This window comes from Cupressus sempervirens, chromosome 2 (genome assembly GCF_028749045.1).
Source record: "Cupressus sempervirens isolate cs-2001-9-10 chromosome 2, ASM2874904v1, whole genome shotgun sequence".
In the NCBI taxonomy this organism is placed as follows: domain Eukaryota; kingdom Viridiplantae; phylum Streptophyta; class Pinopsida; order Cupressales; family Cupressaceae; genus Cupressus; species Cupressus sempervirens.
This window is the reverse complement of record NC_143119.1, coordinates 101,842,452-101,855,642: the sequence shown is the minus strand read 5'-3', so window position 1 is coordinate 101,855,642 and position 13,191 is coordinate 101,842,452. Positions and strand designations below refer to the sequence as shown.

The following is a 13,191-nucleotide window of genomic DNA, read 5'->3' as shown; positions in this document are numbered from 1 at the left end:
AGCACTAGACCTTGGAGCATCTCTTTGAGTTCATCTATCCCATTTGAGGATGTGGAAGCTTGGGGAACTGGAGTAAGGGCTTGTGATGTAGAAGTTGTAGGAAGAGGGGCCATTGCTGGTTGGTAATTAGGAACATCAGGAAAGAAAGACATAGGGGGCCTTGGAGCCAACTTTCCTCCTTGTATTAGGATGTTCTCAGCTTTTATGGCTATCTCATAGGCATTAGGCAAGGTATCTCCTCCCATAGTTTGGATTGTAGTGGCAATATCACTGTTAAAAGCTCTAAGGTAATGCAAGAAGGCATTACCAGGGGTAGGTTTCACTGCAGTAGGTATTCTATCCCACGTCTTTTGAAATCTATAATTAAAATCAGTCATACATTCATGGGGGGCTCTTTTTATTGTAGTCAGCTGCTCTAACAGTGACATATGGTCACTCTTATCCTCAAAATGTTTGCATAATCCTGCTCCTAGTTCATCCCAATTAGTTATAGAACCAGGAGCTAAGCCTCTATACCACTGTAATGCTTTTCCTTTTAAAGATGAGGCTAGAAGTCTGATAGCAACATCATCCTCTGTAATACCATGAATATTATAGACATTTGCTACTTCTTGGATATGCTCTAAAGGGGAGATGGAAGTTTCACCAGTAAAATCAGGTATACTTTTTAGTGCAAATACTGGTATATCATGCCTTTGGGCTAACAATACAGGACTCCCACCATTAAAGGTGGAAAAAGCATGAACTCTTGGTTGTGCCATGTAAACAAGTGTTCTATTGATGAGTGTTGATGGCAATCTAGGCTGAGTTCGAGCAGTAGGAGGAGTAGAGACATATCTTACAGGTATATTAATTGTTATTCTACCCCTAACTAGTGATAATGAAGTTCTAGTCCTCCTTCTTCTAGGATTTGAAAGAGAAAGCTCTTGATATTGAAATTTACCTCTAGAAGACACCCTTGTTTTAGCTCTGGGCATGAATCACTGCAACTTTGGCCTGGAACCAAATTTGTTGATGTTCAGAGTCGCCAAGTACTTGAAGAATCAGCCTCTTGAAGGCTTGAATACTGAAGCCAACACTACCTCTCCAGCATTAATCTCAAAAATTCTTTCTTCTTTTGGCACTAGTAGACTTTAAATTTTGTTTGAAAAGTGTCCCATTGGGCGTGCCAAAAACTGTTGTCACTTAGGTTTGCACCCTTGTCCAAGGCCTATGCACGAGGACAACCTAGTGAAACATGGAAACAACCTCCAAGCTGTGGGACTTGAACTGTGAGGTTGAGTCTCCGGAGAAGGCCAACTTCCTCTTACTATCAGAGCACACCTATCTACTCTTGGAGAGGAAAAGGGAGAAAAAGGAGCACAGAAGCAAATCTACCTAGTCTATTCTAAGGAGGTGATGCACCAAAATAGAGTGTTGGACCAATTCTCTACCCATACATGCGCTACTGAACTAGAATGAAACTAAGGATATTACACATCCAGACTTGCTTTGATCAAATAACCATACACAGATCAGAAGACCAAGACGAATGACACAAGGAATAAATTCACTTATATATCATTCACAGGCCAGCAGAGATACAGTCATGCGAGTTATAGATTTCCACAAAACAATGGCACAGGCAAGAATTCTTACACTTAAATACCAATGGCTGAAGGAGATAAGTAGAGAATCAGACAATTCAGAGGCACAGGGGAGTTCACACTAGAATTGCAGAGCAATAATCGAGGAGAAAATCAGAGAGAAGGCCCCCCTACAAAATGTACAAAATCTACCTTTATAGCTCAGGCGTAACTAAAGAAATTGGTTTTGCTTCAACTGCTCAACTACTGCCATAAGTTCTGCATTGAAATCTAATCTAGAAATCTGATCGCGGCATGGCTTTGGGGTACAAAAAAAATCAAATATTCGACTGAAAGAAATGCCTCGAGTAAACAGAAGCAGTGCCAATGAATGATCCTGACACAGTAGATGGATCAAATGGATGGGTGGAATGTCTTTTGCGCCTGGTACTCATTCTGAGTTGGTGGCAATTAATCACATGATCAGATTCACGGCGAACTTTGATCCTTTATTGTTCTTGGTTCATGAATCCGTCGAAGCCAAACAGTCAACCAGGCTCTACAAGCCAGCTAGGCCACGCGGGCCAATCACCTTTCTTCGTTCTGCCACCTGGGGAAGTCTTTCGTGGTTGACCTTCCGTCATCGAACTAACCGCGCCACCCTTGCAGATATTAATATTAATTGTGACGATTACATTAACTACCAACCGTCCTTCCTGACCAGGCCAGTGAGACACGTGTCATCAGGGCGCGATGTCGCTAACATTATCTCCCGAGCAGTTCCTCATAGCACGATGGCGCCCACCGTAAATTTGTCTCAATCTGATGATCAGAACCACCTCGTACTGCTCCATGCTGTCCTTACCCTGGGCCCATCATATTTGGCGCCACCTCAGCGACCGCTTTACACCCAAATGACACCTGGCAACACCTCAGCGACCGCACCTTGGCGAGACCTGGCCCCACTGACACGTGGCGAAAGGGCACCATGTCACTATGGTAAAGATCACACATCTTCACCATGGCGACATGGTGACATTCGTCGATTATCCTTGACCCGACGACAAGCAAGATGGATATTGCCCTTAGTGCGTCAATGAATGGAAACCGACCATGTATCGTCGTCTGTATCTCCTGTGCCTCCAAACCTAGACCCACGAGGACACGTGTCCTCCAGGCGCCATGTCGCTAACATAAAACTCGAGCGGCTTACCCATAGCGCGATGGCGCCTACCGTCGATCTCTGTAGATCCGAAGGTGGAGATCTTAACCCTTTCATGCACTGGCGACGCTGACTGTACTCTGACTTGGCGCACGTGGTTACTCCCCATTGGATTGACGAAACACCACCTCGGTCTAGCAAGGCACCAACCTGGAGGGCCCGTACTGCCTTGACCCTACTGAGGGACACGTGGCTTCATCTGATTCATCACCGTAGCACTGGGCTTTTCGGCTAGGCAGATGAGGTACCCGACGTGACCCAACCGCTTGCTTGAAGCTCTCGCCATTGATGGACTTTTCGTTTGGGCGCTATGTCGCCAACGAAAAACTCGTGAGTTTTCTATTAGCGCCATGGCGCCTTGTCGCTTTTTTTGACTTTTCGGCTCGTGAAACTGGCCGCTTGCCATGAACATTCCCGTCACTGCGAACTTGCCTGCCGAATGTTGGAACTCGCCATCGAACACCCTCCGGCCGGGCGGGCGCTATCTCGCTAACTGAAAATTTGTGAATTTTCCATTAGTGCCATGGCACCTTGCCGTCTTTTGGGCTTTCCGGCCCGCGATAAAAAATTTTCGACCCGCGCCATCCTCTGCCCTGCAAGCTGGACCCACCGGACACGCGTCGACCAGACGCTATGTCGCCATCGTAACTCTCGCACAACTTCATCATAGCGAGATGGCATCGACCATCGATCGGCCTTGATCTGACGACAGAGAACTTGCGAGGTGCAAAAATATCATAAGGTTCAGAACTTAGGTAATTTTTATATCTCCGTGGGTATTAAAATATTAGTAATCGGGGAGTTGACCGTTGGGCGGGGTAACATTCAAATTTTGAAATTTGACAGGGCAAACAAAATGTGGTAACAGTTCTCTTAAAAATTCCTTCCTCAAATATTTTATCAAAATTGGAATACTTTTCCCATCTTGATTTATCTATATATATTTCTCTACAGAAAACAAAATTATCACAATACTAAATTCCTTAACATTATTTATAATATCAATTTTATATATTTTAATTCCATCTACAATTACATTATACACTCAACAAAACAATTTTATCTTCATAAAATAAACTAAAACTATATAACCTAATTTTTGAATTGATAATATCAATTATTTGTTTTTAATCTATATTATTAAATTCAAACACTTATGTCATCTATTTCACTTACTTACAAAAATATTTAAATATAAGATGTCTATATTTTTCTTTTAATTTAAAGCACAGAGATTTCAAAATACAATTGAAAATAAGTTGTGATTTATCATATTATTTATACTTAAGATTATCACAAAAAAACAATTCAAATTAATTGTCATTAACATTTTCCCCATGTAAAGTAAATACTTTAGAGCGTATTTAACATATTATTGAAAAGATTTTAAAATTGTATCTATCATACAAAGGTACAAGTTCTTGTTACTAAATTAATTTATAAAAATGACAAACAAAATGCATGAAGTTGAGAACCCTTGCAAAAAGGAAATCCACATCTCTTTTTGTTTTTTTTTAGCAAATATGTTGTTCTTTAATCATGGAATGACATATTAGCATTTAGTCAGTTTTTTTTAATCAAATAAAAACAAATAAGAGAATAAATATGCATTTCCTTTCCCTTACACTCACTATGTATTATTTCTTATCTTAGCCTTATCATATTTATTATCTTAGCCTTATCATGATATGATAATTGGTAATTGTATTATTGTTTTTATTATAAAAGAAAGAAGATTTTTTTTTCTTTATCTAATTGGAAATAATATCTTTCATTCATTGCAAATATTATTTATGTATTTTTTATAGTATTTTGAAGAATACTAAAGTTTTTTTTGATATTTATAAATATATCTCAATAAATTTTATTTATTAAATATAGATATATTAATTATTATAATTATTATGTTTCTCTTTACAATAGAACATTTTTCATATTTAGTTTTTATAAATTTTATCAATTATACAATAACATGAATGAATAGAAAGTAACATGAGAAAAATAAACAAAAACATTAAATGAGTTTCATATTGAAAAATAAAATTATGAAAAAGTGGACTATGAAAATGATTAAAAAATGTCGTGTAATGAAAGGATAAACAATAAGGTTCAATGAGAAGATGTCATAAAAGAGAAAATATTCAAGGGGATAACTAAATAGAGCGCTCTTGAACGCTTCTCATCAAAAGACTCAAACCAAACTTGAACTTCATGCTAGAAAGAGACGAGTGAGCAAGAAGGTTGTGAATGGTGGGTAGCCAGAAAGGAGACAATAATGTCAAACATAGTGCATAAGCATTCATGCTTAAGACCTATAGTGAAAACAATCAATGAATCCAGATTCAAGAGGGTCAAAGAAATGAGTGAGATTCATTAACAAACACAAAAAAATCAAAAGAAGCCAATGAATAATGATAGTAACATTGTATCTATATGAATACCCATGTTTAATGAATGTATTGTGTCATGTTTGGGTATGAACTAGAAGATTTATATAAGAGTTGTGGTCTCGTGCAATGTTTGTATGTGCAAAAAAGGCTTAATGATGAACACATAGAATGAGACCAACACATATGGCCATCCCTCTACCATTAGATTCACATACATTGTCTTAGAAAACAACCATCCCAAAGTGGAGATTAGAATATCTAATCAAAGATCAAACAAAAAAATTTAAAAAGAGATTGCAAAGAAATAACATTTAGAAATGATGTTGAGTTTCTCTTATAGTTATTAAGTTTCCTAAAGAACCTAGTTAGGGTTCTTTAACAATAAGACCACAAACAGATGAACTATATTGGAGTTATGCCTAAAACCCATTTGTAGAATATGTATTTTTCAAATTTCTTGGCTTATGGAGGTGGAGTGCTATTTGAAAGGTTTCTTGAATTTTCATAGGACTTAAATTGAAACTTGTGAGGTGGCATTAACGAACTAGGTTGTGGGATTTTTTGTAAGCCAAGGCTACATTTGTTGAAATATTTTATTTTTTAGTTCACAACTTTGTAACATTCTTTAACAATAAGACCACAAATAGATTAACTATATTGGAGTTATGCCTAAAACCCATTTGTAGAATATGTATTTTTCAAATGTCTTGGCTTATGGAGGTGGGGTGCTATTTGAAAGGTTTCTTGAATTTTCATAGGACTTAAATATTGAAACATGTCAGGTGGCATTAACGAACTAAGTGGTGGGATTGTTTGTAAGCCAAGGCTACATTTGTTGAAATATTTTATCTTTTAGTTCACAACTTTGTAACTACTGTGTCTCTTGGCATTACAAGATTCAATGTGAAAGTTTTTCTTATTTATTCCTATTAAAGAGCTCTTGTTTTAAATGCTAATTCTATGTGCATATATAGGTTTTCATTTTAGGGAGGCTAATTAGAACAATTTGTTTTTGGAATGGGAGAAAGGAAATGTTTAGGAAACTCTTAATGCACAAGTTTTCCTACGTGCACAAGGTCTTCATGTTTTGGGTCATTTATGAATTTTTTAGATGATTTTTATATTATTTTCTTGTGGCTCTTGTTCAAAGTTTAGAACCAAATTTTACTCTAAAATATAACCATTTTGTCAATATTTAGGTGTGCGCACATTTTCATATTTATCTACATTTCTTTACTTATGTACCCCCAATCTTGGATAACTTACATGTTTGAGGGAATTTCACACTATTTATCAATCAATGATATTCTAAAGAAAATTCCTTTTTTCAACCTTGTTTGTAAATTCTAGGTGGATATTCCATATAAAACAAACTTAAATAGTGTAAAAACAAAACAAAAAAGTGCAAGATATTAGAGATGAAACATACATTTGATTGAAGCATGGTCTTGTTTTTCTTGGTGTTGTCTCACAATAAAGCATGTACAATGAGAATTATTAGGAGGAATTTGCCTACATTTAAAAAAAAAACTCACAACACAAACACAAAAAATTATTTAAATCTTCTCGTAATACTTCACATTTGAAAGATGTTATAATTCCTCTATTAAACTCATCCATGATAACAAATAATAGTCCCTTGGGGCTAATCCAAGTTAATTTGATAGGAAACATTTCTAGGCTAGCGTCTAAGAAAAATGTCACCCAATTTGAAGATTCATATATAGGTGAACTAGGAAATCTAGTTTGATCTGGAAAAAAGAACTGAACATTATATAAACTAAATGTAAAAAGAAAATCGCTAATGGATGACATAATGTAGTCTTGAAATACCAAATTGGTACATTGGTGGTCTTGACTTAAATGACATGCATTACATCTACCTTGAAATTAATAGTTACCTCTGCAATATTTAAGAGTTTATTTAAATTGTACAATCTTCAAAAATATTAGTTTAAAATTGAGAACAAACAACTGTTGTTCCATCTTATAATAAACTAAAATGAACTTTTTGCATATTTTTTCAAAAGCAAAAATTACCATTGTATCATGTACATAACATAAAAAAAAAAGCTAACTATAATCTATGTGGTGTATTGATAATAATTATGATTCAACAACACTAAAAATTATTACATCTCCTTGAAATGTAAATTCAAGATTTCTTGAAATTGCTTATAAATCAGTGCAAATTGCTTAGAAATTTTTGAAAACTCCAATACTATAAGATCTGGCTTGCAAATGAATTGCACTGGTTTAACAACTCCAACCACCATTTTGCCAATGTGTCACATTTTTGCCTTGTGGAATTTTCAAATTCAACCCTCAAAGGTTGAATGCTAGAGAAATCCTCATTGATTTGTACACCTCAACCTACCATCACACAATTGTAGCCTTCTCCCATGATGGCCTCAAACTAATCTTTTAGCAAGATGAATTTTCTACAATAAAATGCAATCTGACATAAACCTGAGGTGGTTCCTTCTTTTTGCTTCTTGTCACAACAATAGTTCTATGTTCATATGAAGATACAAAAAGAATAACCATGGCAATATGATAAAAAAACAATTCAAACATATCCCAAAAAAGGAGCATGAATTTTATTTAGCATGTTGCAAAGTGTGAGAAGGAAAATAGGACAAGTGAAATGTTTTAAAATTGCCACAAAATATGCATATGCAAGATGTGAAAGCAATGACAAAAAAAATTACGTGGAATTTTATGAGCAGAAAAATTAAGAGACTATCAATCAAAAGGAAGAGAAATACATTAAAAAAATATATTCAATAGAAATATTAGTAGAACCATCATATAGACAAAATTAGTTGGAATATGCACAACAATCGAGGTTTAGCAGGGACTATTTTCCCTTGGCATTGCCAATTTCAAAGCTTATGCAAAATGTGGAAGGATAACAAAAGCACATGGACTGTGTAGTAATTATCATCTTATGTAGTGGAATGTTTTTAGAGTGTCAACTAGCAAAATTTTCAGCATTTTCTTTTTTTTTTGGGACCTAAAAACAAAAAGACTAGTACTAGAAAAAAAAAACTTATAGCCAATGAGAAAAAAGAAAGAAAAAAACTGTAATTTAATAGGAAAATTATCCCAAACCACAAGATAAGTAGTTGGTGTGATTCCCAAGAGTTAGATTAATATGAAAAAGGTATTTGAAAACTTTAGTCTCATGTCTTAAGTTTGACGAGAACTAATCATAATCAACTTAGATATAGCATTCCTATTATATGCACATAATATTAAAATCAACTAAACTATTTCATAGATAAAAAATTTATTTCAAAAATGATGTTTACTTGTATGATGAGGTCAATATTCCATTATATAGAAAAATAAAAGAATTCATATTATAAAAAAGGGATGGTTAGGAGATCTTATAGGAAGAGTCACACAAAGTTAAATTTGAAATAGAAAACCATCATCATAAAAAAATTAAGCAATAGTGGTGATACACAAGAGTAGTAAGAATCTCAAACACTTATCTCACACATTAATTTTTATATATTAAACATTCAATGTTAATATTTTTAAGTCACTCTTTATTTTGTAGAATAATTTATTTGTAAAGTGGACAATCTAAAAAATATGTTTTGAAATTCACATGGTTAAATATTATGACAACATTAAAAAACTAAAATTAGATATATAATTTAAAGTAGTAGACTAAGCTAAAAATATTGAAACACCACTAGGAGAAGATACCTAGTAGCCATCGAGGGATCCAATGACCGATACAATATCATTATAGATTCTCCTTCTTATCACTTCTAAAAAGTCCCCAAAAATAATAATGTATGTACTACTAGCTATCACACACGTACTAATAGTTGATCATTTTTTAGCTTTCTTGATTGTTGATTGGTCCATCTGTGCAAAAAGTACTATTTTGTTTAATGACTAGCTATTGGGGGGTGTACATAACGGGTCACTTCTCAACCACTTTACACTCTACGACTTCTATAGCGAGCTCCATAAATGTAAAAATGCCTAAACCTTAACTTGAAATTCTTCAATCACCTACAAAAATTGACTTAAAAATTTGACAAAATTAACCTAAATGACTAGTAGATCACTTCCCTTATAACACTCCTCTACCTCTTAATCATAGACTACTAATTTTACACCACCTTGGAAATGTATATCTATGGTTTGCGCTCATCATCAGATATCTATGGATTGCGCTCGGGAACGCCGATGATATTATCCCTTCCTCTCCCTGTGATCATTTTATTTGACAGGTGTCAGCTAGACCCTTTATCTTCTCCTTCACGCCAACAGCCCGTCTCGAGAAAATTCTCTATATATACTCAACCACTTTTCCCTCTCTACCATCTCATCTTTCGTCTTTGCTTTTTTTTCGCGGGGTTTTGGTACATCATCTTTGCATTTCATTTTGTGCTAATTTTTTCCTAGGGTTTTAAATGTTTTCTTACTTTACAATGTCTGATCTACTGTTGTTTGCATGCAGAATATAGCAAATATGTCTTCTTCAAACAACAGAAACGCTTCCAATGTCGATTCCAAGGCAGGGGGTTCAACGACGGCAGAGAAGAGCAAAGGGAAGGCACCGCGTGTGAAGAAAGAGCCGCCGAGGGAGAGGCCGGTGAGCAAGTTTCACGATCTGCTAAACCACGGTGTAAAGATATATGATGATGATGCCAACGAGTTCTACGATGCCCTTGTTCAGGCTCGCATTGAGCTTGACAGAGATCTGGACGCCATGGATGCTGAAGACGCGAAGAAGGACGCCATGAATGCCAAACATGCTCGCTGATTAGTTTTTCATGACTTTGCGTTACTTAGTTTTCTCAAGCATTTGAGCTCTCGTTTGTGTTTTTGCGGTTGCTTTTAGCCTGGAATCCCCCTTTTTATGTTGGGTAATTTGAAGTGTTTCCAGTAAATTCTGAAAATCACTACTTTTGGGTGTTTAGTAGTTTTTGCGGAATGTGATTGATTCATATTGGTGGCTGTTTGGTAAAATGTCATATAATGCAGACTTCATGCTCTTTATATTACCGCCATCCTTTACTAGGGTTATGATGCAATTGTGTCCAGTGTTTTTTGTAAATTATGTAAAGAAAATGAAATCCATTTAGAACTCCGTGTTTGTCAAATGAGCCAGAAATCTGGTTTTTGGATTAACGCGAAAAGAACGCCGTTGACGGGGATCGAACCCGGGTCACCCGCGTGACAGGCGGGAATACTCACCACTATACTACAACGACTTTTTACTTTGACCAACTTTTAATGGCCTTTTGCTTGTTTCTGAAGCATTTGAGCTCTACTTTGTGTTTCTGGTTGCTACTGGCGGTTAGCCTGTAACCCCTTTTCAATTTTGATGTAGCATGATGTGGAATTTTCGCTCTTAATTCTGAAGATCGCAACATTGCGGGGTTTGTTTTGTGCTGAGGAATGTTTTGGTTCATATTCGTGATATTCTTCCATGATCAACTGTAATTGCCTCATCAGGGTTCATACACTTTTTAATGTCACCGTCATCGTCTTTGATTATCACAAGGATGCGGCACTGGCTACGGTGCAACATATTTGCACCGTCAAGAAAGCCGTGCCCAGTCCTCCCGTGCCTGACTACACTGGTCGAAGAATGGTGTAAATCACTTTAAAAGTTAGAAGTATTAGTCTTGTCATATTTTGTAAAATTTATGATAATTATATATTATTATTAATAATATAATTTTCATTAGGAAACTAAATTTATAAAAATTTTAGAAAATAATCTTAATTTTTTCTAATATTTAATGTTATAATGTTTTAATTGAAAATTATTTTAATTTATTTCTATTCATAAATAATTTATAATAGACTTTATTAGTGAATTTTAAATTTGTGTCTTAATAATTATACAACGGTAAAAACTAAACATTATTAGTATTTATTTATAACTGTTTTGCTTAAGTAAAAAGAGAAATTCTCAAATTTTATATATTTAATAATTATTAAAATAAAATTTCAAAAATCTAAATCATAATTTTTCTTAAAAATAGTAATAATCAATATTAACTTATATTTGACAAATAAATATTATAAAATAATATAAAAATAGTAATATCATTTACACTTTACCATCTATTAAAATATCTTTTTATCAATTTCTATACAGTATAATATTATATAAGTAACAAAGAATTGAAAATGTTTTACATTAAAAAAAGTTTAACTTGCTTACACCTCTCATATCTAGAATTTTTTCTAACTATTACACCCCTTTTAAATACAAATATTAATTGACATTTATTTTAATGATATTATTAAAAAATATGTCAAATATAAATCTCCTTAAAAATAACCTATTTTAGGACTTTTCAATTTTTACTTAGGATCATATTATTATTATAAAGGAAAATTGTTACTTATAACTTTAATTAAGGAATGGTCTTTTATTAAAAATTATTATTTGATTATTAGATGTAAGGTAAATAGATAAATTTAAGTTATTTAATTAATTATTATTACATCAGAATAATATAGGTCTAAATCATGGTAGTTAATTGATAAGTAGATTATTTAATAGAATTTATAGTCAAGTTGAGACATTAATAATTTAATAATAATAAGATTAGTATGATCAAGATGTTTGTTAATTTAAATTCATAAATAAATCTCACATTATTATATTAAACAAGTGGTATGTTTCTTATTTATTTCATATAATTTTTATTTGACTTAGGGTAAATTAGTTTTACGATATAGAAATAAGTTTAAGTTAGAATTCAACTATTCAAGGGTATGTAAATTTGAATTTAGAAGTGGCATTATTTAAAGTGAAATTTGCATTCTTGAATTCTAACTTAACAAATTTGACTTAAAATAATACCACTTCTAAATTCAAATTTACAATAATACCATTCAAGTGTATGTAAATTTGAATTTAGAAGTGGTATTATTAAATGTGAAATTTGTATTCTTGAATTCTAACTTAACACTCTAATACTTGAATTCTAACTTACCAAATTTGACTTTAAATAATAATTAGATTTTTGAAAAATTATTTTAATAATTATAAAAATATAGAAAATTTGACAATTTATCTTTCTACTTTATAAAAATATAGTAATAACAAGTAAAACAATTACGAATGAATACTAATAATTTTTACTTTTTTACCAATTCTTTTAATATTGATTGTATAATTATTAAGGTACAAATGTAAAATTCAAACAAATTTAAATAATTACATATTAGAAAAAATTGAGATCATTTAAAAAAAAAAAATTAGTTTCCTAATGAAAACTATATTTTTAATAATAATATAAAATTATCATAAATATTACAAAATATAATAAGACTAATGTAATTTTTAAAGTGATATTTATTTTAAATCTGCACAAATCTAACATTCTTTTCTAAAAAAAATAATGGAAAAAAAAAACTTATGTATAAAATGCCACAATAAACTCTATTAATATTGTCCAACTCTAATCAAATAGAGAAGCATCGGGTATTATGGTCACCTTGCTACATGAATTTTTGCCACCAACGTCCCATCACCAATCACCATTCTTTGAGCAGTGTAGTCGGGCATGGGTAGGATTGGGCACGACTTTCGGTAGTGCAAATATGTTGCACCGTAACCAGTGTAGTCGGGCATATGTAGGATTGGGCACAACGTTCGATGGTGTAAGTGTGTTGCACCGTAGTCGATGCCCTATGATGTTACCCTTAAGTTTTACCAACCCTATTATAATGGAATTTTGGTATAAATGGCTCTGATTGTTGTAGCTAGGTTTTGAAAATTGATTTGGGTATTCTTACAATGCCAATGAGGCAAGCATATGTTTTTATGAATTGGTCTCATTCTCAGCAAACGAACAACATTATGTGTCCTAGTTGTCGAGGGTAGCCCCAACAATTAATAAAATTCTATTCGGTTGTGGTGAATATTGACTCCTTGTACCAAAAATTGTTTTCTGGCATTCTTTTAAGGTTTCAAAGTCATCAACCAATCATTATATTATGTGACATTAAATAGTATTAA

General features: G+C 33.3%; 1 protein-coding gene and 1 non-coding gene across 2 annotated transcripts; one reads left to right on the top strand and one right to left on the bottom strand.

The window, feature by feature from the left end:
- The first annotated feature begins 9,460 nt into the window (after positions 1-9,460).
- Positions 9,461-10,296, top strand: LOC149571236 (uncharacterized). Its single transcript, XM_089808691.1, has 2 exons — positions 9,461-9,565; positions 9,664-10,296. The coding sequence occupies exon 2, from the start codon at positions 9,676-9,678 to the stop codon at positions 9,967-9,969; it is 294 nt and encodes a 97-aa protein (XP_089664817.1). The 5' UTR covers positions 9,461-9,565; positions 9,664-9,675; the 3' UTR covers positions 9,970-10,296.
- A 52-nt stretch (positions 10,297-10,348) lies between these two features.
- TRNAD-GUC (transfer RNA aspartic acid (anticodon GUC)) lies at positions 10,349-10,420 on the bottom strand. Its single transcript has one exon. It is a non-coding gene; the product is annotated as a tRNA-Asp (tRNA).
- Between the last annotated feature and the right edge of the window lie 2,771 nt (positions 10,421-13,191).